At 37.9% G+C, this 22,628-nt stretch overlaps 1 protein-coding gene and 1 pseudogene across 2 annotated transcripts; both read left to right on the top strand.

The window, feature by feature from the left end:
- Positions 1-11,608: 11,608 nt before the first annotated feature.
- Positions 11,609-17,709, top strand: IL2 (interleukin 2; the record flags this gene model as incomplete). Its single annotated transcript, XM_084883825.1, has 4 exons — positions 11,609-11,755; positions 11,846-11,905; positions 14,442-14,582; positions 17,599-17,709. 4 exons carry the CDS (start codon positions 11,609-11,611, stop codon positions 17,707-17,709), a joined length of 459 nt encoding a protein of 152 aa, XP_084739951.1.
- A 1,412-nt stretch (positions 17,710-19,121) lies between these two features.
- LOC311623969 (dnaJ homolog subfamily A member 1-like) lies at positions 19,122-20,962 on the top strand (annotated as a pseudogene). The gene is made up of 3 exons: positions 19,122-19,229; positions 19,677-20,238; positions 20,464-20,962. The product of its transcript is annotated as a dnaJ homolog subfamily A member 1-like (transcript).
- Positions 20,963-22,628: the final 1,666 nt, after the last annotated feature.

The raw sequence follows: 22,628 nt of genomic DNA, 5'->3' as shown, positions 1-22,628 counted from the left end.
AGAGGACCTGAAGCTGCACCTCTACCCCGACACCAGGCCAGGGGACCTGAGGCCATGCGGGGCTTGACGGGGGTGGGGCCGGCTGGGTCTGGATCTAGCCCAATGGGGTTGGGCCAGCCTAGTCTGGGTCTCACATGATTTCAAGGCACACCTGGGTGGGTGGGGACTTGACTCTGGTTCCTGTGGCATGCCCCATACTCTGATAGGAGGAAGATTTTCATAAAATTTTACTAATTTTCTTTCATCTTTGACACCTCTATTATAGAGAAAGGGCAAATAGCAATGTTAAAATATTCCCTCTAATTCATTCCCTTTTAATGTGCACAAATTTTGTGCACCGGGTCACTAGTATGAAATAAATGCCTTTGGTATCCAGGTCAATTCAAAGCAGGGCTTCTGTTACGTATGGCTGGGGGTATCACCTATTTGACATGGAATTTGGTATCTGAAACTGAAATACTACAAATTTCAGACAGAGCCTAAAACACAATATGAAATTTGTTAAGTGGAGAAAGTGAAACCAATATCAACGGATACCTAGCTATTATTGGTGGTTGATAAGTTCTAGAAACTTGTTTGGGAAACAGTTGGTAAAACTGTTTTACCTTGGGGAATAGACATATGCCTACTAAAGGCATAGCATTTGGAGAAATAATAGGAAAAATTAGGAATGTTGGAATGAACCAGCTGCTTCTTGTTTACTAAAATCCTGTAAGAAAGTGATAAGCTGTGACTAAAGGTGGCCCATCTGACAGCATTAAAAACAAAGAAAACAGAGATCTCTCCCAGAAAGGCCCTTTCTGTCTATGGCCTATAGTCTAAATTTGTTGTGAGTTCAATAATTTTGAGCCTGGCAGGTTGAAGACAAACAGATAAACCAAAATAATACCAAAGACTTATATCCCAGAAAGGAGAGAGAGGAGTGGAATGTGCACATCCATAGCAAAGGTTTGAGAGGCTCCCAGAAACTCTAGTCAGAATGACAGATGAAGATTTTTCCTTGTCAGAGCCAATATGTAGAGACTAGGAGAGGTGTGATTATTTCTTTAAATATTCAGACACCAATACAAAGCTACAAGGAGCACGGTTCAGGGAAATATGACAAAACCGAAGAAAAAAATAAAAAATATTTTAAAAAAAGTAACCTACCCTAAATAAATAGAAATCCATGTAGTTTCTGAATAAGAATTCAATTAAAGTAGTTCAATGAACTACAAAAGAACTCAATGAAATTAGAAAATAATGCATGGACAAAATGAGAATTTCAATAGATATGAACCATAAAAAAAAAAAAAAACAGACAAAAATTCAAGAGCTCAAGAATTCAATAAATGAACTGAAAAATTCAACAGTGAGCTTCAGCAGAAGAAAGAATAAGCAAACTTAAAAGGAGTCATTTGGAATTATTTGGTCAGAGGAATAAAATGAAAAAAAATAATGAAAAATAGTGAAGAAAATCTAAGGGACATATGTGATATCACCAAATAAACCAATATGTGCTTTACAGAGTATAAGAAAAAGGGACAGAATGCTTATTTAAAGAAACAATAAAGGAATTATCTCAACACAATAAGGGCCATATATACTAAACAGCATAAAACTGAAATATTTTCCTCTAAGATTACTTACAAGACAAGTATGGTCACTCTTGCTACTTCTATTCAACATAATACTAAAAGTCCTAGCCAGAGATGGTAGACAAGAAAAAGAAATAAAATCCATTCAAATAATAAAATAAAAAGTACAATAATCTCTCTTTGCAGATGTTATGACCTATAGAAAACCTTAAAGACTCCACACATAATTATTAAAACTATTAAATAAATTCAGTAAAGTTGAAGAATACAAAATCAACATACACAAATCAGTTGCATTTCTATATACTATGAATGGGCTATCTAAAAAAAAATTTTAAATGATCCTATTCACAATAGTATCAAAACAAATAAAATACTTAGGAATAAACAACCAAGGAGTTGAAAGACTCATATACTAAAAAACTACAAAACATTGATAAAAAAAAAATTAAAGAAGAAACAAATAAATGTAAAGACATCCAATGTTCATGAATTGGAAGACTTGATATTAATTAATATCCATACCACAAAAAGCAATTTTCAGATTCAATGTTATCCCCATCAAAAAAATGTTAAAGGAATTAAAAAAAAAAAAAAAACACCTAAAATTCATTTGGGACTTTTATGGTCAAAGCAGAAAAGATGAATAATGCTAGAGACATCAAACTGCCTGATTTGAAAATATATTACAAAGCTACAATAATTAAAACTATATGATATTGGTATAAAAACAGACATATGGCCAAGTGGAACAGAACAGACTCCAGAAATAAAATCTTGCATATACAGCCAATTAATTTTCAACAAAGATACAAGAATATAATGGGGATAGGATAATCTCTTCAACAAAGTCTACACAAAAACCAACTCATACGGATTAAATATGTAGATATGAGACCTGAAACTGTAAAACTCACAGAAGAAAAGTTTCTTGACACTGATTTCTTGGATGTGACACCAATCACACAGACAACAAAAGCAAAAACCTGTAAGGGAGATTCTATCAAAACTAAAAAGATTTTTCATAGCCCTGGCCGATGTGGCTCAGCTGAGTGGGCATCATCCCAAACATCAAAAGGTTACTAATTCAATTCCAGGTCAGGGCACATAGCCAGGTTTCTGCCTTGATCCCCAGTAAGGGCCTTGCAGAAGACAGCCGATTGGTGTTCTGCTCTTACGTCAATGTTTTTTTTTTTTTCCTCTCTCTCTCTTTCCTCCCTCTCTCCCTCTCCCTCTCCCTCTCCCTCCCTCCCTCCCTCCCTCCCTCCCTCCCTCCCTCCCTCCCTCCCTCCCTCCCTCCCTCTCTCTCTCTCTCTCTCTCTCTCTCTCTCTCAATAAAAATTATTTAAAAAATTTAAAAATATCTCTTAAATGATAGGAGTCTCAGAGGGAATGGGGAGGGAGGCTGGAAGACAGTAACCAAGAAGTTACATGCATAATATGTATAACCCATGGACACAGACAATAGTGCAGTGAAGGCCTAGGTTGGGGGAAAGGGGAGCAGGGTGGAGGAGGTCAATTAGGAGAAAAAGGGGGATATCTGTAATACTTCAAATAATAAAATTTTCTAAAAAGATAATGGCTGTTTCTGTGACTGCTCTCTCATGGAATCTCTAACTCTATCTTTTGTGCCATGGATTTGTGTGGTTTCATCTCTGTTTTTTCCATTTTAGATCTCACATAGACTTAAAATTGGGGAAAGAACTGCTTTTTCTCAGAGAGTTAACATCTCTGAGGTTAAACACTGGAGTGGAAAAAATGGGTTTACTCCCAAACTCACTAATACCAATCCCCCCGCCCCAGCCCTCCAGCTTTTAGCACCTGCTGGTTAAATACACAATTCTTAGAGAGAAAGATAGTTTCATTTGGGGACTTTGCTTATTTCAGTGCAGCCACAAACCAAAAGCATACTGCCTATCTTTCAACCACAACTGTGACACTAGAAAAAAATATTAACAGTTTAGAGATATCATTTACATACCATAAATGTACAAGTTAGTGGTTTTCGCTATATTCACAAAGTTGTACAACCACCATCACCATCAAACTTTAGAACATTTTCGTAACTTAGTAAGAAATCCATGCCTGTTAGCAGTTACTCTGCATTCTCCATGATCCCAGCCCTGGAAACTACTAATGTGCTTTCTGCCATGATGGACTTGGTTTTTCTGAACATTTCACAAATGGGTTCCTGAAATTAGCATAATGTTTTCAAGGTTCATCTGTGTTGTAGAATTGCATCAGTACTTCAGTACTTTTATCACCAAATAATATTCCACTGTATGGACATACCACGTTTATTTATCCACCTGTCAGTTGATGGGATTTGTGTTGCTTCCACTTTTTGCCTATTTTGATTAATACTGCTGTAAACATTAGTGTACACGCTTTTGTGTAGCTATGTTTTCATTTCTATTGGGTATATACTTAAGAATGGAATTGCTGGGTCCATATAGTACTCAATTTTTAATGTTTTGAAAACTGCCAAACTGTTTTCCAGAGGAGCTGTACCATTATTTTATTTTATATTTCCATCAATGATGCATCATGGATCCAATCTCTTGACAACCTTGCCAATACTTGTTATTGTCCTTTTTATTTCAGTTATCCTAATGGGTCTGAGGAGGCATCTCATTGTGGGTTTGGTTTGATTTTCCCTAATGATTAATGATAATGAGCATCTTTTTATGTGATTTCTGGTCATGTGTACATGTCTATTCAAATCATTTGGCCTTTTTTTTTTTCATTTGGCCATTTTTAAATTGGTTATTAGTCATTTTGTTGTTGAGTTGCATTATACATTCTACTTACAAGGCACATACTTTATAAATATTTTCTACCATTCTGTGGGTTGTCTTTTCACTTTCTTTAGGGTGTCCTTTGAAGCATGTAAGTTCTAAATTTTTATGAAGTCGAATTAAGTTTTTTCCTTTTGTTAATTTTGCTTTTAGTGACATATTTAAGAAACCATTGTCTTCAAAGTAAAAAAAAAAATATATTTACTCCTATGTTTTATTCTAAGTCTTGTGATTTAAGCTCTAGAATTAGTGGCCTAAAGCTTAAATTACAAGACTTAGAATAAAACATAGGAGTAAACATTCATTTTGAGTTTATGTTTGTATGGTGTGAAGTAGGAAGGTGTCTGATTTCATTCTTTTGCATGTAGGTAGTCAATTTTTTCAGCACCATCTGCTGAAAGACTATTCTTCCTCCATTGAAGTGTCTTGGCACCCTTTTTAAAAATCAATTGACCATAAATGTAAGGGTATATACCTGGACTCTCAACTCTATTACATTGATCTATATGCTTATACTTATGCCAGTAGAAGCTAGAAAATTTTACCCTTAGCAATTAACTGCCTACTCATTCCCTTGCATTCACTGTCTGATATGAAAGTGTCCCTCTATATATCTGTTTTACAGAGCAAACAGGTCAAGTTTGGCAATGAAGAAAGCAGAATATAACACTTCAAAATATGCCTCTTTGGTACAAGGATTATATCTTGAGCTGATTATTTTGAGAAACTTCAGATAGGAGAAGCTCTGAAAACAGGGAAACTTAACGTTTATGAAGGACGTTTTTATTAGCGAGGGGGCCTGTATCAGGAAGAGAGCTATTGGAGACAACTTTATCAACTAAAAACCTTATGTGCAGGGTAGTTTACCAAACATTTCCTCTTTCACTTTCCCATGAACTGCCTTTCCTCCTTTGAAGGGACAGACCCCTATCCCTTTCCTTAGCTGAGGACAGCTTATAAGTCTCAATGGTCTGGCTGACTTTATGTCTCAATCTTTATGGAGTTTATGTAGGTAGGTAGGTAGGTTTGTAATTAAAAATGTTTATTTTTTCACTTATTAATCTCTCTTTTATTATAGCTTTGGGGGGAAGGGGTTGATCTCAGCCAAGCACCTAAAAGGGTAGAGTGAAAATGATTGTTCCTTTTCTACAATGGACAAGAATCCTCTTAAATGGGACTGACCTGTTATGGAATAACATTTGTTATTCCTTACATCTAGAATGATACAGAATGATTAAAAATTATTTGGTCAATTAATTAGGTTTTTCCCCCTGAGTTTAATTTGGGAAAAGCTGGCATGGTAAAAGTTTACACATGTCTTCTTTTCGATCTTAACTTAGGCACATTGGCAAACATGGATGATATCAAGAAATTATGAAAAGCAAATGTTATAATTTTAAAAACTAATCTTAAATGGAAAAGGGGAAGGTATAGCATATCAGAAACAGGTCAAAAAGGCATTCATTCAAAGTTGACAGTTTAGTATTGTGAGCTTTCATTTAAAGCTACATATCTGATTTGTCATTCATAAAATCCAGTGAAATACATCCATCAGTTTAGAAATGAAAAAGAAAGAAAGAAAGAACAGGCTTAGGGAAGGTAAGTAGTTTGTTAAAAGTCATGCAGCCAGTGAGTGATAAATAGGGCTTGCACCCAGGTCTGACTAATTCACAATTCCAATTGTGGGATCTGAGGATATTAGCATAACCACCAATCAGTACACTTTTCACCATGTGCTCTTTTTTTCTCCCTTGTGCCCCTCTCCTGTTTAATAACGTGGAAATTATGTTGGCAGTAGAGAAAATGGGCTCATACCAGTAATCTTAAAATGTTCCTATCCTCTGGCCCAGTAATTCCACATCTAGGATTTTAATGTAAGAGGAAAATCAGAAACTTGCACAAATATTTATGTGTAAAAGATATTAGTGAATTATAGCACTATTCATATTTGTAAATGATTGGAATTAATATAAATTCCAATCAATGAATACAGTCACACAACAGAATTCTTCAACTGTTAAAGCTAATGTTTTAGAAGAATACTTAATATATTTCTAACACATTATTAAGCTTTTTCACAGAAAAAAAAAAAAAAAGACTAGATAGACCTGGGAAACACAGCTCATGGCTGAACTCTCTCAGGATGGTACAGAAATTACCCAACACTGTGTAAAGGGAGAAAACTTACCATGAAAAGCAAAGAGGTCTACAGAGAAATTGCTAAGATGCATTATTAATAAAGGCATCCAGCTTGAGACCAAGTTAAAGTTCTACAAAGCTGTGGAAGGGGATTGGGAAGAAGAATTTTGCAGAAAGCAGAGTCATGGTCAGGGCATGTAACTCACTGACCAACTTCTTGATAGGCAACTCCCGGGAGTCTTTCCTTTTCACAGAACTGGGGCTGCTCTTGAGTAAAAGAGGTGAGTCACAAATGATGCTAATAAGCAACTAAAATAACTCCTTACTGAACAGAAAAAAATATTATTTTCAAAGGGGAAGTAGGGATATGACTCTGGGTAGTTAGCAGTCTATTACTGACTTTGTCATCACTACAGACAGAAAGGCTAGCTCATGTGTCAGACACGTTAAAAAGTGAAAGTATCTACTTCATATGGGAGCTTTCTCCCCAAGCATTTCAAGAAAGAAATAAGGCCAACCTCCATAATGGTACTGGTTATGCAATAATAATATTTCTACATAGTCCCATAAATGTCTCCATATTGACCCATTCTTTAATGGAAATAGCCGGAGAAATAGAAATATCAAGACTGAGTACATCAAAGGCATCATTGGAAAAGCCCCTACACGGAGAAATGTGTGGGCCCGAGTTCTTCCATTCTGGAAGGGTAAAAGCCTGAGCTGATGATGCTGGGATAAGACACTGAAATCTTTAGAGAAGCGAAACAAGATCACTAAATATCCTTTCCCTTAGAAGTAATGCTAACTTTGTGGTTTTTGTTTGAAAGGCCAAAAAGGTGTTTTGCATTTTTTAGTAATAAAAAGAAAAAATCATGTTCATTTGTCTCTAACCCATGTCTTCTGTTCTAAAAAAAAAATCATATGTCTCTAATCTGGCTTTCCTTCATTATTTTCCACCTGAGGAACTGTAATTGTTTAAATTTTACTAAGATGTTTTATCTTCTTCCAATATTGCCTAATGCCTGGATAAACAGCACCATTTCTCTGTTCTTTGCAGGTACACTTGTTAAGGGTTCCTTAGAGTGGCAGTCACCAACCAGTGGTCTGAAAGGTTGGCAACCTCTGCCTCAGAGGGCCTAACCTTGCTTGCCTCCCCACCCTCCTAATCCTAAAGCAGGGGTGGGGAACATGTGGCCTGAGGGTCGTATAAGGCCTGTGAAATTATTTGGTCTGGTCCTGCCATGGCATTAAGGGAAAGTTAATTAAATTTTTGACCAATATAGCAGGCTAATTTTTAAGTTGATAATTTTATATGGCCCTCAAATATACTTATCTATATCTATATATCCATATATCTATATACCTATATATCTATATCTATATCTATACCGATCTATATCTATATCTATATCTATATCTATATCTATATCTATATCTATATCTATATCTATATAAGCCTAAGTGATAGTTATGACCAAACGACCGGAATGACTGGTTGACCAAATGCTATAACACGCATTGACCATCAGGGGGCAGATGCACAACATAGGAGCTGCCCCCTGGTGGTCAGTGCACTCCCACAGCCAACCTCCCACAGCTAGCCAACCTCCCCAGTCTCTTCCCCCGGCTGGCAGTCCTCCCACGCTCCCTCCCCGTATCTGGCAGGCCCTGACCAGCAGGCACCATCTGGCAGGCCCCATCCAGCAGCAGGCAGGCCGCATCTGGCCCAGCCCCAATAGGCCCTAATCACCAGCCAGGCCTAGACACCCCACCGGTGCATGATTTTCATTCACTGGGCCTCTAGTGATGTTACAAACATCCGAATGGCCCTTGGCAGAAAAAGTTCCCCACCCCTAAAGTTACATGGCCAAAGTTTGGCCATGTGGTCAAAACCTAGTTTAAGTCTGTCCCTTATTTAAAATTCTTTCCATCCACTTCTCTTGAGTGGCCTTTCACTCAGGATTACACTTGTCTATGTAAGTGTCTGCCCTCAGTTTCTTTCAGAAAGAAAACAAATGGTAAGAGAGTGGACTTTGGAGTCAGAATGTTTTAGTTTCAAATCCTCATCCTACCCCTTCCTGCAGTAAGGGCTAAATGACCCAGAAGGGCTAACTTCTCTTCAGCTCCAGTTTTCTAATTTGCAAAACAGAAAACCTCACTCACCAGGTTCACTGTAAGGTTCAACTAGACTGCTGCTGGCACGAGCTTTTTCTCTCCCTCTGTGGGCACTGTAAGTGCTAGATAAAGACTAGGCATGCAGCCCTAACCGGCTTGGGTCAGTGGATAGAACATCAGCCTGTGGACTCAAGGGTCCCAGGTTCAATTTCAGTCAAGGGTATGTATCTTGGTTGCGGGCACATCTCCAGTAGCGGGTGTGCAGGAGGCAGCTGATCGATGATTCTCTCTCATTAATGTTTCTATTTCTCTATCCCTCTCCCTTCCTCTCTATAAAAAAATCAGTAAAAAAAAAAAAAAATACACACACACACACACACACCATATTTTCCGGTGTATAAGACGACCCCCTAATTTTACAGTTAAAACATAGGTTTAGGCCTATATTCACTGTATAAGACTACCCCCCACTTCCGAGGCAACACCAGTTCTTTTTTTAATAGACTGCCTCTCTGACTCCGGCCAATCTGAGCAGGCTTTTTACTAGAACACAGTAGTCGTCTTATACGCCGGAAAATACGGTGTGTGTGTGTGTGTGTGTGTGTATTTTTTAAAAACTAGACATGCAATAAGTATGGTAGTAGAAATGGAGGAGTTAGCTCCAGCCAATGTGGCTCAGTTGGGTGGGTTTCATCTCATGCACTGAAGGGTTGCCAGTTACATTCCTGGTCAGAGCACATGCCCACATTGCAGGCTCAGTTCCCAGTAGAGGGCTAGGTGCATGCAGGAGGCAGCCAATTGATATTATGCTTCCACATCAATGTTTCTCTATCTCTCTCACTCTCCCTTTCTCTCTCTTACAAAAATCAATTTTTTAAAAATGCTTTTTAAAAAATGGAGGGCTTACTTTTCTCTTTGACAAAGGAGAGAACTGAATCATCATGGATTCTCCCCAGTTGAAATTAGAAGTCTAGACCTATCCCATTCTTCATACAGTACATTATACTGCATATCCTCTTCAGTCTACCAACTAAAAAAATACTGACTTTATTTCAAAATGATTATGCTACACTCAGTGTCCCAGGAACTTTAGAGGACAAATGAAAATCTAGTAGAGGTGAAAACATAAAACTGGAAAATATGGATCAGTTTACATAAGATACATGGAAAGTCTATTATAAAACTAGCATCTGTACTTTTGAGTGCAAACTTTTCTGTATTTGTCACAATTGTTTGTAATAGTTCACTCATTTTTTCATAAAGATGTTCCAGGAATGAGCATGAATATCCCTCTTAACAACTTCTGTTACTGAATTCTGGCTGCTGCTTGTAATAAGCATCATCTTGTAATAAATGAGCCCAGGTACTCCAGCTCCAAAGACTGCTCTCACTCCACAAAGCACACACACAAACACACCCACCCCACAGCCCACTTAGGTTACTCCTAGGTTACTGACTACCATGCCTTCCTTAACCCAGCCACACTGAATGGACCAGTATTGTACAGGGGATGCTGGCCAGATCCTAGTATCTTTCTCCTAAAGAAAGTGCAATGGCATGCAAAAATCCCAGTCAGTAATCTTCCTTCAGACAGACAAACTTGGGATCCCTATTGTTATGCCTTTTTTTTTCTGTCTCATATTGAAAGAAATATAAGCAGTGTGTGTGTGTGTGTGGGTAGGTGTGTGTGTGTGTGTGTGTGTGTGTGTGTAAAAGAGAGAGGAAGAGAGGGAGGGAGGGAAGAAGGGAGAGAGGGAGAGAGAAAGGGAGGGAGGGAAGGATGGAGGTAGGGAGGGAGGGAGGAGGGGAGAAAGAGAGAGAAGAAAGGTACATGGTGGGGGAGGGAGGATTTAATAGCTCAGGTGGTCCCTGAAAAACCAAGGGGAAGAAAAGCATTCTCAAGTATGGCAACATTGCTACTCTTTTTTAAAAATATATATATATTATTGATTTTTTTTTACAGAGAGGGAGAGAGAGAATTAAAAACATTGATAAGAGAGAAACATCAATCAGCTACCTCCAGCACACCCCCTACTGGGGATGTGCCCCGACCAAGGTACATGCCCTTGACCGGAATCGAACCTGGGACCCTTCAGTCCGCAGGCCGATGCTTATCCATTGAGCCAAACCTGCTAGGGCAACATTGCAACTCTTCTTATATTCCCTTGGTGCCCAGCAAAAATAAATTTGCCACGCACATGCACACACACATCAGTACCCTTGGATGTGTTTTGAATATTTATTTATTGAACACTGTATGTTTTTTAAAAGTACAGCAGATAATAGGAGATTTAAACAGATACAAAAAACATGTTCAAATTAAAACAGCAGAAAACAGTATATCAAGATCAATGACCATAATACTATCCTAATCTTAGTATTTCTCTAGCTTATTATGTAAGAAGTAATCTATCATGTTATATGCATTAGCTCAGGCATTGTGTAGATAAAAAGGCAAAACCATCCTGAAACAGGAAACCAATATTCTTCCTGTCTAATCAACAAATCTAAACATTTATTCTTTTCAACTATTTGCTCCAGCTCTCGTCCACCACAACAGGGTGAGCCACATGTTCAGCGTAGTTTTACAACAAAGAGAACATTTTCATGAGCTACTTTTGTCTCTCCACCCCCTTAATGAAAGAGAAGGAAAAACTGTTTCATACAGAAGGCGTGAGGCATATGCATTGGAACTGCCACAGAAGTGTGGGCTACTGTAACCAAGAGGGATTTCACCTACATCCATTCAGTCAGCTCACGGGGGTTTAAAGAAATTCCAAAGAGTCATCAGAAGAGGAAAAATAAAGGTAATGCTTTTTGCCACACAGGTAAAGCCTTTGAAAATATGTGTAATATGTAAAATATTTTGACACCCCCATGATATTTTTCCAGAATTAAGGGTATAAATTGCTCCTTTTGCTCAAGAGCTCTCTATCAGCTCTCTAACCACTACTGGCATCAACCTCACCTCCTGCCACAATGTACAAGATGCACTTCTTGATTTGTATTGCATTAACTCTAGCATTCATCGCAGACGGTGCACCTACCTCAAGCTCCAGCCAGGAAACACAGCAGCAGCTGGAGCACCTGATACTGGATCTACAGCAGCTTCTGAATGGTGTCAGGGTATGTCTATCTCTTGTTTGCTAAAATGACTCCCTTTAACTTTTCTGCCTGGAGTACACTTTGTAATAACAGTCTGTTTTGTTTTCTCAGAATGACAAGAACTTCAATCTCCCCATAATGCTCAGGTTTGAGTTGTACATGCCCAGGAATGTAAGTACAACTTTCTAAGTTCATTTTGTGTTTTATTAAGATGCAAAGTAAAGTGGAAATTTGCACACTGATTATATTAATGGCATCTCACCTGAGAAAAAGTATTAGTAACGTCAATATTTTTAAATATATACATCCAGGTTTGATAATGGGGCTTTTGTAAAATGGCTTTGCCTATATATTTTTTAGATGTCCTTGTTTGTATCTGGAGGAAAAGGGGTTGGGGAGAAAATAATAATAATATTCTCATTTCATTGCTGGGACAGTTTTTAAAACAAATGTGAATTTGTTTATGTGAATTTACTGCTTCATTTGAAAATGTAAAACTCTTTAGATATCTATTATGTACTTTTATCATGAAAATTACCAAAACTAACATCAGAGCAGCCCACTTTAAAATAAATCCTGTGTCCTAGGACAGTGGTCAGCAAACTCATTAGTCAACAGAGCCAAATATCAACAGTACAACGATTGAAATTTCTTTTGAGAGCCAAATTTTTTAAACTTAAACTTCTTCTTATGCCACTTCTTCAAAATTGACTCACCCAGGCTGTGGCATTTTGTGGAAAAGCCACAATCAAGGTACCAAAGAGCCGCATGTGGCTCAGGAGCCGCAGTTTGCCGACCACGGTCCTAAGAGAAATCTCTGAGTCTGCCTTTGAGAGGCAACATAGCACTAATCCATAGCATAAACCTGAGGGCCAGATCTGAACTGAAATATCAGCTTTAGCATGTCCTAGCTTTTGTGAATTTGGGCAGGTACCAGATCTCTTTGTGACTGTTTCTTGTCTACATCTGTGAATAACTGTACATACTTCATATAGTTCTGTGAGGATGAATGCATAAATGTAAAGGACTCCCTACATGCATCTGGCATATAGTGAACACCATACAAGCATTTGCTATTATTAGTTCTAAAGAGTAAAGGCAAAATTCTCCCTGGGGAGCATAAAGTACAATTGTGGACTTAAACATCTTCTATGTCAATAGGCCTACAGACTTACACTAGAAGATTCATTTTCCAAATTTAAAGCTCCATTTGGTTGTTTTGGGATCCAGGTAGTTAAATAAGCATAGATCATCCAGGCCCCTATTGCTAAGAGAGGCTGCTTATAGCTATGTGGTTCAACAGAGAACAGGCAAAACCAGTGCTAGGAATCCAAGCCGGTGGGGGGGCGCGGAGATAGGACTTAAAGGATCATAGATGCAATTCCATTGATCTGCCTCTTATTTACTCAAGTTATGATTCAAGCTACTCTTTTAAAAGATGAAAAGGAAATAATTTAGTGATTTCCTCCAACTGAATCAGAAACACAAACCTCTTACCTCCAGCAACTTAAAGATTCTAGACTTTTCTAAGGGAACTAACTCCAAGTTGCCCATGCTGAAAACTCCAGCCTTGAACTTGTAGAACCTGCAGTAGCAAGTTGAGAGGCCAGCAGATGAAATGTTGTAAGACCTGTATGGTGCAGTGCTACCTCTCCCTCTGAAGATTGCTAGAAAGATAACATGAGATGTGTGCATAGTTTAGAGGGTGGTAGATTCTTTGAAATCTAACAGTTTCTAAATGACAACTCAAGATCTATTTGAAACCAAAGTGATATGATAAACTCCATTCACTTGTTCATTTTACAACCATTCCAATCTTTCTAAAAGATTTCAGTAAATGATAAAAACATTTAATTCTAAAGATTCTGGGTTAATGCTAAAAAGATAAAAGTGAAACTTAATCCTGGCTCCTCCTGGCCATGTGTCCTTGGAAGAACACAAAATCTGAGATTTACTTTCCTTATTTGTAACATGAAGATAACACTGCATTGCCTATCTCAAAGTGTGGCTGTGAGATTTAAATGGACTTATTTAGGAGAAAATACTTTGAAATTACAAGGTACCATAGAAGTGTGAAATATTATCATTATGTGTGTATGTCTAAATCAGAAGGCCCATTCAAAAATACTTCAAATATTGCAATGTTTTATTTGGTTGGTACAAATCATTTTTAAAATGCTTAATGTACTTATTATAGAAAAGTAAACAATTAAGATGCAGTTATATGTGACTTGCTATTTTGAAAGCCAGTCTCATACACAGTTACAATGGCTAATGTATAAAATGTTGGACTGTGATCGATGGCATCCAAGAGCTCCTTCTGTCCTAACATTTCATGACTCTCACCTCTTAAACCATGAAATACTAGAATCATAGACTGTGACCCATACTTCCGCATTCCTACTCTGGTCTTAATAATTCAGCCTATATCTATGACTTGCAATTAGATGCAGAAATGTTTCCTTTTTGCAAAACCAAATTAAGCTGAAATTAATGATTATTTGTTAACTAACAATTTCTAATCGTGGGTAGCTGACCTCTAGTTTTTCCAGTCTTATGTAAACTCTATTGGTCTAACTTGACAGTAATGCTGAGAACAGAGAGAGTGGTAGAAACTATGTCCTGCTACTCTTAATAAGTTTGAGGGTATGTTGATTGACTTTTGAGTCAAGGTAAACTAACCTAATAATTATTTTTATTATTCCAGGTCACAGAATTAAAACATCTGCAGTGTCTAGTCAAAGAATGTGAAGATCTAAAGGAAGTGCTAAAGTTAGATCAAAGTAACAGCTTGAGCAATATCACGGAATTAATGAGCAATGTCATTGTACTCGCTCAGAAACTGAAGGTAAGGGATACTTCACTTGCTCACCTGGGAAGAAAATCGATGGAGGGGAGGGGCATTTTAGAGTAATATAGCATTTTTGGTGTTTGTGAGGTGCTCATACATTTTAAGTCCATTGTGAGCACGAATCATTTGTGTGTTAGGTGATACAATGTAGAGCTGGGAAGAATAAGGTATAAGGGGCCAAAACCGGTTTGGCTCAGTGGTAGAGCGTCGATCTGCAGACTGAAAGGTCCCAGGTTCGATTCCGGTCAAGGGCATGTACCTTGGTTGCGGGCACATCCCTGGTAGGGGGTGTGCAAGAGGCAGCTGGTCAATGTTTCTCTCTCATCGATGTTTCTAGCTCTCTATCCCTCTCTCCTCCTCTCTGAAAAAATCAATAAAATATATTTAAAAAAAAAAAAAAGAATAAGGTATAAGGGTAAGAGCCAGAAGGTTTCCACCCACCATCCACACAGGTACAATCTCCTGCCCTGCAGTCACCCCTCACATTAACACAATACTGAGAATAGGAGAAAAAACTGAACTGAATGTCGCAGAAAGCAGTTTTGATTATGTATTTTTTTAATTCCTTCAGGTCATTTTCCAGATTTACCAACACTGATTATCTAAAAGGCCTTTTAAAAGGGGTTTCCCTACCACTGGTATAAGAACTAAGAGATTGGTTTAAAAATCAGCAACCATTAAAATAGCCAATGGATTAGACAATTAACTCGTTATTAAGAGGCAATACTTTCAAAACCTTACATATTTTTAAACGCAGAGGAAGCATGAAATATATAAGGGACTCAGGTGATGTAAGAGAGATTCATGTCTCTTTTTTTCATCCAATCTGCCAAAGTACAAAATTCATGAGTTAATAGGTTTCCTAAATAAACAGTGTAATTTTAATGATAGTATAACCAAGGTTCTAAAAATATTAACTCTAATTGTTTCTGAATAGAAGTCATTTTATTAGTAGACTATTACTTTCATTTAATTCTTTAAAAATACATTGAGAGCAATGTCATCTAGACATTGATAGACTGTTTCTCATCTATGTTAAAAGGTATGCTCTAATTTTTTTTTACCAGTATCAGATAACTAACTAAATTCTTGATGCAAAATTAAGAGAAAATTATGTGAAAATCAGAGACTCCAAGTTTCAAAAGCCTGATATTTTAAAAAATCTCACCCTCTAAGAGGTTATAATATTTAATTGTATGTAAAAAAGTATGTAACAGTACAACAGTTTATTTAAAGGGCATAGATACTTTATCTCACTAGGTTATGTTCCCAGGATAGGTATGACTTCAAAATTAAAAAGCCCTCTTTTATCTTACTATATATCAGAATATTTTCCGACTTTGTCAGCTAAAGGCAAAGTTGAAATAGCTCCTATTGGCAGAGGAAGTTAATTTCCAAAAAGTCAGTTCACAAAACAAAATTTCCAATGTTTATGCTTTCAAAAGTTGGTCTTTTACTGAGAGTAGTTGTGTGTGTGTGTGTGGGGGGGGGGGGGGGAACGGGCGTGGTAATGACTATTTATGAAACTTTTTCACACAAATTACCCCCAAAAGACATTGAAATTGGGACTCAAACTTTTTATTGTTATTATATGTTTACTTTATTGTTTATTGTTTATTTTATTGTTATTATATGTTTATTTCTAGTCAGCAGTTGCAAGAATTTTCAAAGAAAAGAAATGGGGGGAAAATAGTTATAGAGATAAGGAACCATTGAACAGACTGTCAAACTGTAGCAGGAAGGCAAGGGAGGTTGGGGGGGGGGGGCTTTAAGAAATCAACCAAAGGACTTGTATGCATGCATATAAACATAACCAATGGATACAAGACATGGGGCGGGGGGGGGGGGGGAGAGGGGGCAGGTGAAGGTATATGTGGGGGGTAGGGGAAGCTGGGAGGAGGTCAAGGGTGGGGGGGAGGAGACATATGTACTACTATTTGTAATACTTCAAACAATTAAAAAAAAAACAAACACTAAAAACAAAAAACAAAAAAATTAATTACCCCCAAACAAAAACTTGTCCTGACTTATTCTTGACTGGCTCTATCTCACTAGGGGTAAAATATGTAGAGATTCATTCAAATAGAAAAACAGGAGACTTGAGGTTTAAAAAAGAAAGTATAATGTGTATGTCACTGGTACTGCACACATGTAACCTATATAGATTTAAACCCAGAGGAAAGGAGGGTTAAAAACTTGATTTTGCATACATTTAATGAAATATTTGTTTAGACCTGATTTCATTTAAAATGCTTACTTGGCCCTACATGGTTTGGCTCAGTAGACAGAGCGTCATCCATGAACTGAAGGGTCCCTAGTTTGATTCCAGGCAAGGGCATGTACCTCAGTTGCAAGCTTAATCCTGTGCAGAAGGCAACCAATTGATGTGACTCTCTCTGTTTCTTTTCCTCCCATTCTCTCTAAAAATCAATGGAAAAATATCCTCAGGTGAAGATTAACAACAACAAAAAATGCTTACTTGGTGGGTGTGGCTCCATGCTTAGAGCATCAGCCTGAGAACCAAAGGGTCATGGGTTGATTTGGTCCAGAGCATGTACCTGTATCTCCGTTGCAGGTTCATTCCCTGTCCCCAGCTGGCATATGTGTGGGAGGCAACCAATAGATGTTTATCTCTCACATCAATGTCTCTCTCTCACTCCCTCTCTCTTCTCCCACCCATCTCCCTTCTACTTGCTTTAAAAATCAATGCAAAAAATATCCTCTAGTAAAGACTAACAACAACAACAAAAATGCTTATTGGTATGTAATTAAAGGGGGAAAATCTTGTGTTCCTTAAGATTGACAGGATTAACAACCTCAGCTTGTGTGTTACTAACACTTGGTGTCATACAGTATAATTTCAGCACACCAATTTAATCATTTCAAGAAAATGAGATTAATATGTTTAATCTCCTTAAATATAAAGGCCATAAACTTGTAGTACTTCGAGAATAATTATATCTAAGGTAAACCACCCTGAACTAAAAAAATAATTATAATTTTTGTGTTTTAGGGACCTGAAACGGGACTCAACTGTGAGGATGATGATGAGGCGGTGAACATCGTAGACTTCCTGAACAAGTGGATTACCTTTTGTCAAAGAATCTTCTCAACACTGACTTAAGTGCTTCCCACTTAAAATGTTATCAGGGCTTTCTATTTATTTAAATATTTAAAATTTATATTTATTTTTTGATGTATGGTTTGCTACCTTTTGTAATTATTATTCTTCGTTTTCAGATAATAAATATGGATCTTTTAAGATTCTTTATGTAAGCCCTAAGGGCTCTAAAATATACATAAATTATTTAACCCAAAGTATTTATTTTTATATTGAATTATTAAATATAATGTATACGTGGTTCAATTCATAAAATTATTTAATAAAGGTGATGAATAATAACAAGAACAGAGTAATCACTAAAATATTTCCAAATTACTTCTCTGACCTCAAAAGACAGCTAAGATCCTTTCCCCTGGAACGTATGTGGAATAAGAAAATGGGCTTCTCAAAGCTCTTGCTTTTTCCTACCATAAGCTGATCAGTTCCTTAGTTCTAGTCTGAGAAAACCTCATCAAATTATATGATTTTATATCTCCACAAACAAGATGCTAAACATAAACATTCTTGAACCTCTTCAGATAATTGAAGTGTCTCTCCATCCATTTCCCAACATCTTACACATTGTCCTCTGCCCTCAGGAGTCTCCCGACCTGCTGGCTTTCCACGGGGTCCTGCCACTGGGGAACCCTGGTGGGAAATGGGAGGGATAAAAAGATTCCCGATTTTCCCCATGGAGTGGTTGTGCCTTTCAGCCAAGGTGGCTCTCTCAAGATTTTTTCCCTCTGGGTTCTGCTAACTTTTCTTTCCACTCCTCCTTTTAAGCCAGGCGTGCTGCACTTCTACTCTTACCAGCTCCAGGTACTGTACTCTCCCTCATAGTTTCCCTGAACCCTACTTAGTAAATCATCTCTTTATGAGATCCTCCTTGAATTATTATGAGTATGCTGTTTCCTGACGCAGACACAGTAATTGTACCGGAAATAGCACCATGAAATAAACTCTCAAATAGGCTCCTGGGTCAGGATTGTTCATATAGTCAAGGACCACAAAGGTAATATGACATGGAAAATCTATGGAATGCAATAGCATCCTAATTATAATCAATAGTAGCATAGAATGAAATGCAGGAGAGCAAGGTGCTGTGAGATCCAAGGCTATGACATTTGTTACAGCAACAATAGTTATGAAAATTGCAATTGTTGCCTAGATTCTTAAAATTAAAGTTATGAATATACACTTAAAAACATCCATGGAAGTCCTCATTGGCAGTTTTTAAATATTCCATTTCTAGAGCAACGTGCTCTTTCCAGCTCCTCCACATCTGCCTTGGGTAAGGTGACCAGACATCCGCTTTTGATGGGACAGTCCCGATTTTTAACAATTTGTCCCGCGTCCCGCAGCATTTTAAAAAAAAGTCCCGATGTTTGGACGTCTGGTCACCTTAGCCTTGGGCCACTCACCAGCTGTCAAAAATGGTAAAAGAAACCACTTACTATGATATTTTGGAAGTCAAACCCAATGTCACCCAGGAAGAACTGAAAAAGATTTACAGCCTGACTGGCATAGCTCAGTGGTTGAGAGTTGACCTATGAATCAGGAGGTCAGTTTGATTCCCACTCAGGGCACATGCCTGGGTTGTGGGCTTGATCCCCCGTGTGGAAGGTGCAGGAGGCAGCCAATCAATGCTGCTCTTAAATCAGTTTCGTTCTCTTTCTCTCCCTGTCCCTTTCTCTCTGAAATAATGAAAAATATATCTTATGCCGAGACCGGTTTGGCTCAATGGATAGAGCGTCGGCTTGGGGACTGAAGGGTCCCGGGTTCGATTCCGGTCAAGGGCATGTACCTTGGTTGCGGGCATATCCCCAGTAGGGGGTGTGCAAGAGGCAGCTGATCGATGACTCTCTCTCATCGATGTTTCTAGCTCTCTATCTCTCTCCCTTCCTCTCTGTACAAAATCAATAAAGTATATTTAAAAAAAAAAGAAAAGAAAAGAAAAATATATCTTAAAAGAAAAAGGCTTACAGTAGCTGGCCTTGAAGTACCACCTGATAAGAATCCAAATGGAGAGAAGTTTAAACAGATTTCTGAAGCTTATGAAGTGCTCTGATGCAAAGGGAATCATATGACAAAAGAGGAGAACAGGCAATTAAAGGAAGGTGGAGCAGGTGCTGGTTTTGGATCTCCCATAGACATCTTTGATATGTTTTTTGGAGGAGGAAAGTAGAGAGAGAAAGGAGAGGTAAAAAATGTTGTCATCAGCTCTCAGTAAACTTAGATGATTCATATAATGGTGCAACAAGAAAACTAGCTCTGCAAAAGGATGTGATTTGTGACAAATGTGAAGGCTGAGGTGGTAAGAAAGGAACAGTAGAGTGCTATCTTAATTGCTGAGGTACTGGAATGAAAATAAGAAATCACCAAATAGAACCTGGAATGGTTCAGCAAATTCAGTCTGGGACCATGGAGTACCAGGGCCATGGGGAATGGTTCAGTCCTAAAGATGGATGTAAAAGCTGCAACGGAAGGAAGATAGTTCGAGAGAAGATTGTAGAAGTACATATTGATAAAGGCATGAAAGGTGGTCAGAAGATAACATTTTTAAAATATATTTTATTGATTTTTTACAGAGAGGAAGAGAGAGGGATAGTTAGAAACATCGATGAAAGAGAATCATGGGTCAGCTGCCTTTTGCACACCCCTACTGGGGATGTGCCCGCAACTAAGGTACATGCCCTTGACCAGAATCTAACATAGGACCTTTCAGTCTGCAGGCAGATGCTCTATCCACTGAGCCAAGCCGGTTTGGGCCAGAAGATAACATTTCATGGCGAAGAAGACCAAGAACCAAGACTGGAGCCAGGAGATAGTATCATTGTTTTAGGTCAGAAAAGACCATGCTGTTTTTATGCAACAAGGAGAAGACCTTCTCATCTGTATGAACATACTGCTGGTTGAAGCATTGTGTGGCTTCTAAAAGCCAATTGCTACTCCTGACAACCGAACCATAGTCATCTCCTTTCATCCAGGTCAGATTGTCAAGAATGAAGATATCAAATGTGTGTTAAATGAAGGCATGCCAATTCATCATAGACCACATGAAAAGGATCACCTAATCATCAAATTTAAGGTAAACTTTCCTGAGAATGGCTTTCTCTCCCCTGATAAACTCTTTGCTGAAAGAACTCCTACCTGAAAGGAAGTAGAAGAGACTGATGAAATGGACCAGGTAGAACTGGTAGACTTTGATCAAAGTCAATGGAGAAGCATATGAGGATGATATCATCCTAGAAGTGTTCAGTGTCAGATTTCTTAACGGGGCCAGTGATTAACACTCACTGCTGGAATTTTATTTGCAGTAGTGAATGAATGAAGGACTGTAATATACTCACTACTTGCTATTGTTTTTAATATTCAACTATAGTAGTGTTTTTAAAGTTAAATGAAGAATAAACTCAAATACAAAAAAATAGTCCATTTCTACCGTAGTAATAGGGTATACATACATGACAGAGGGCAGAGCCTGATGTAAGATCTGCAAAGATGTAGTTAGACCCTCCAGGCCTCTCCCATGAAGGGCAGGAAGGAGTGAAGCCCTAATAAGATGCCGGATGTAGACACAGAGAATACCCATTTGCCCCTTTTCCTTTCTTTAGTTGTGTCCCTTCTGAGTAAAAAACATCCCTCTCCTTAAAAGTATTCCAATGACTCACAAAGTGAGAGCAATTTTCCCCAGAACTCATCTTTACCAGCTTTTATTTTTTATTGCCTCTAGGCCTAAAATGGGACTCATTAAGATCTCAACATTGCTGGGGAATAGAGTGTTTAGTCAGTGGGGATGGAAAATAAGTCATGTTTGGGCTGATTTACCTGAGATTAATGAAACTCCCTGGGATACAGAATTTAATGAGAACTTACAAATGGCATTAATAGTTGATTAAAGCTTAGACTCCCAAGTGGCCCCTTTGAATGATGTTGAAGCACCAGAGCCTCCCCGTAGAAGAGTGCACAGGCCAGGGAAAGGCTGTGTTGGGATGGGTGAGTAGTGCAGTCTTCTTATCTTGCCCAGGAAGACACTGAGAAATGCACAGGTAAGAGGGACCCCAGTGCCACCAGAGTTCTGTGGTGGGTTTCTTCCTTAGGACAAGAAGTGACAGAGGGTACTCCTCTGGTGCCACTGAAACCACTACACAAAATCAAATATATCTGACAACTATTATAACACAAGCAGTGATAGAGCAGTAAACTGTGTTTAAAGTTAGTTTATAGGATGTATCAGGATCAAACTATTTATAAAAAGGAAATTCTTATGCTTCCTCCTTTCTCACATCAAAGAAACCAATTTTAGCTCATTCTCAAAGAAAACTTGCATTTGTAACTCACAGTGATCCTTCATTAAGTGTTATAAAGTCTGACAAAAAATCCTACCATATTTCACATACACATTATGGTCAAATTATTTTTCACAAGTTTCATCGAAGACTCTCTTAAAATAATGCTCACATCACTTCATGTGCAAAATAAAATTTTCTAAAAATACCTCCCAATTTAAAAAGTCTAAGTTTCTATAACAGATGAAATGTCTGTTTTATCCTGTATAGGCTTAATACGTGATGAACACAACTATATTTTTTATTGAAAAGTTTCATGGCACAGATAAGAAAATGGAATTACTGAATGTGGGGGTAAAAACAGGCTGCCAAAGCCCAGATCTGACTGTCCAGGGCTCTCTCTGTCCCTGGCCCCACATAGACTCTTCAAACATTGAAGGGACTCAACACTAAAATCTCCATTCATAATCCATCATTCATGTTAATAATTTAACTATGAAATAGTCTTGCTAAAATTTTGAACTTGACTTTGAAAGCTTCTAGATTTAACTATTGGTTCAGGAAATACAGAGGACAAAAGATCATGTTAAATGACATCATGGAAATGTAGGCAACAAAAATGAGTTTGTGGGATACTTCAAACAAAAGCCC

The sequence above is a fragment of the Pipistrellus hanaki genome (genome assembly GCF_964339955.1).
Source record: "Pipistrellus hanaki genome assembly, chromosome: 5".
NCBI lineage: Eukaryota > Metazoa > Chordata > Mammalia > Chiroptera > Vespertilionidae > Pipistrellus > Pipistrellus hanaki.
The sequence above is the reverse complement of the archived record's forward strand: the minus strand, read 5'-3'. Positions and strand labels throughout refer to the sequence as shown.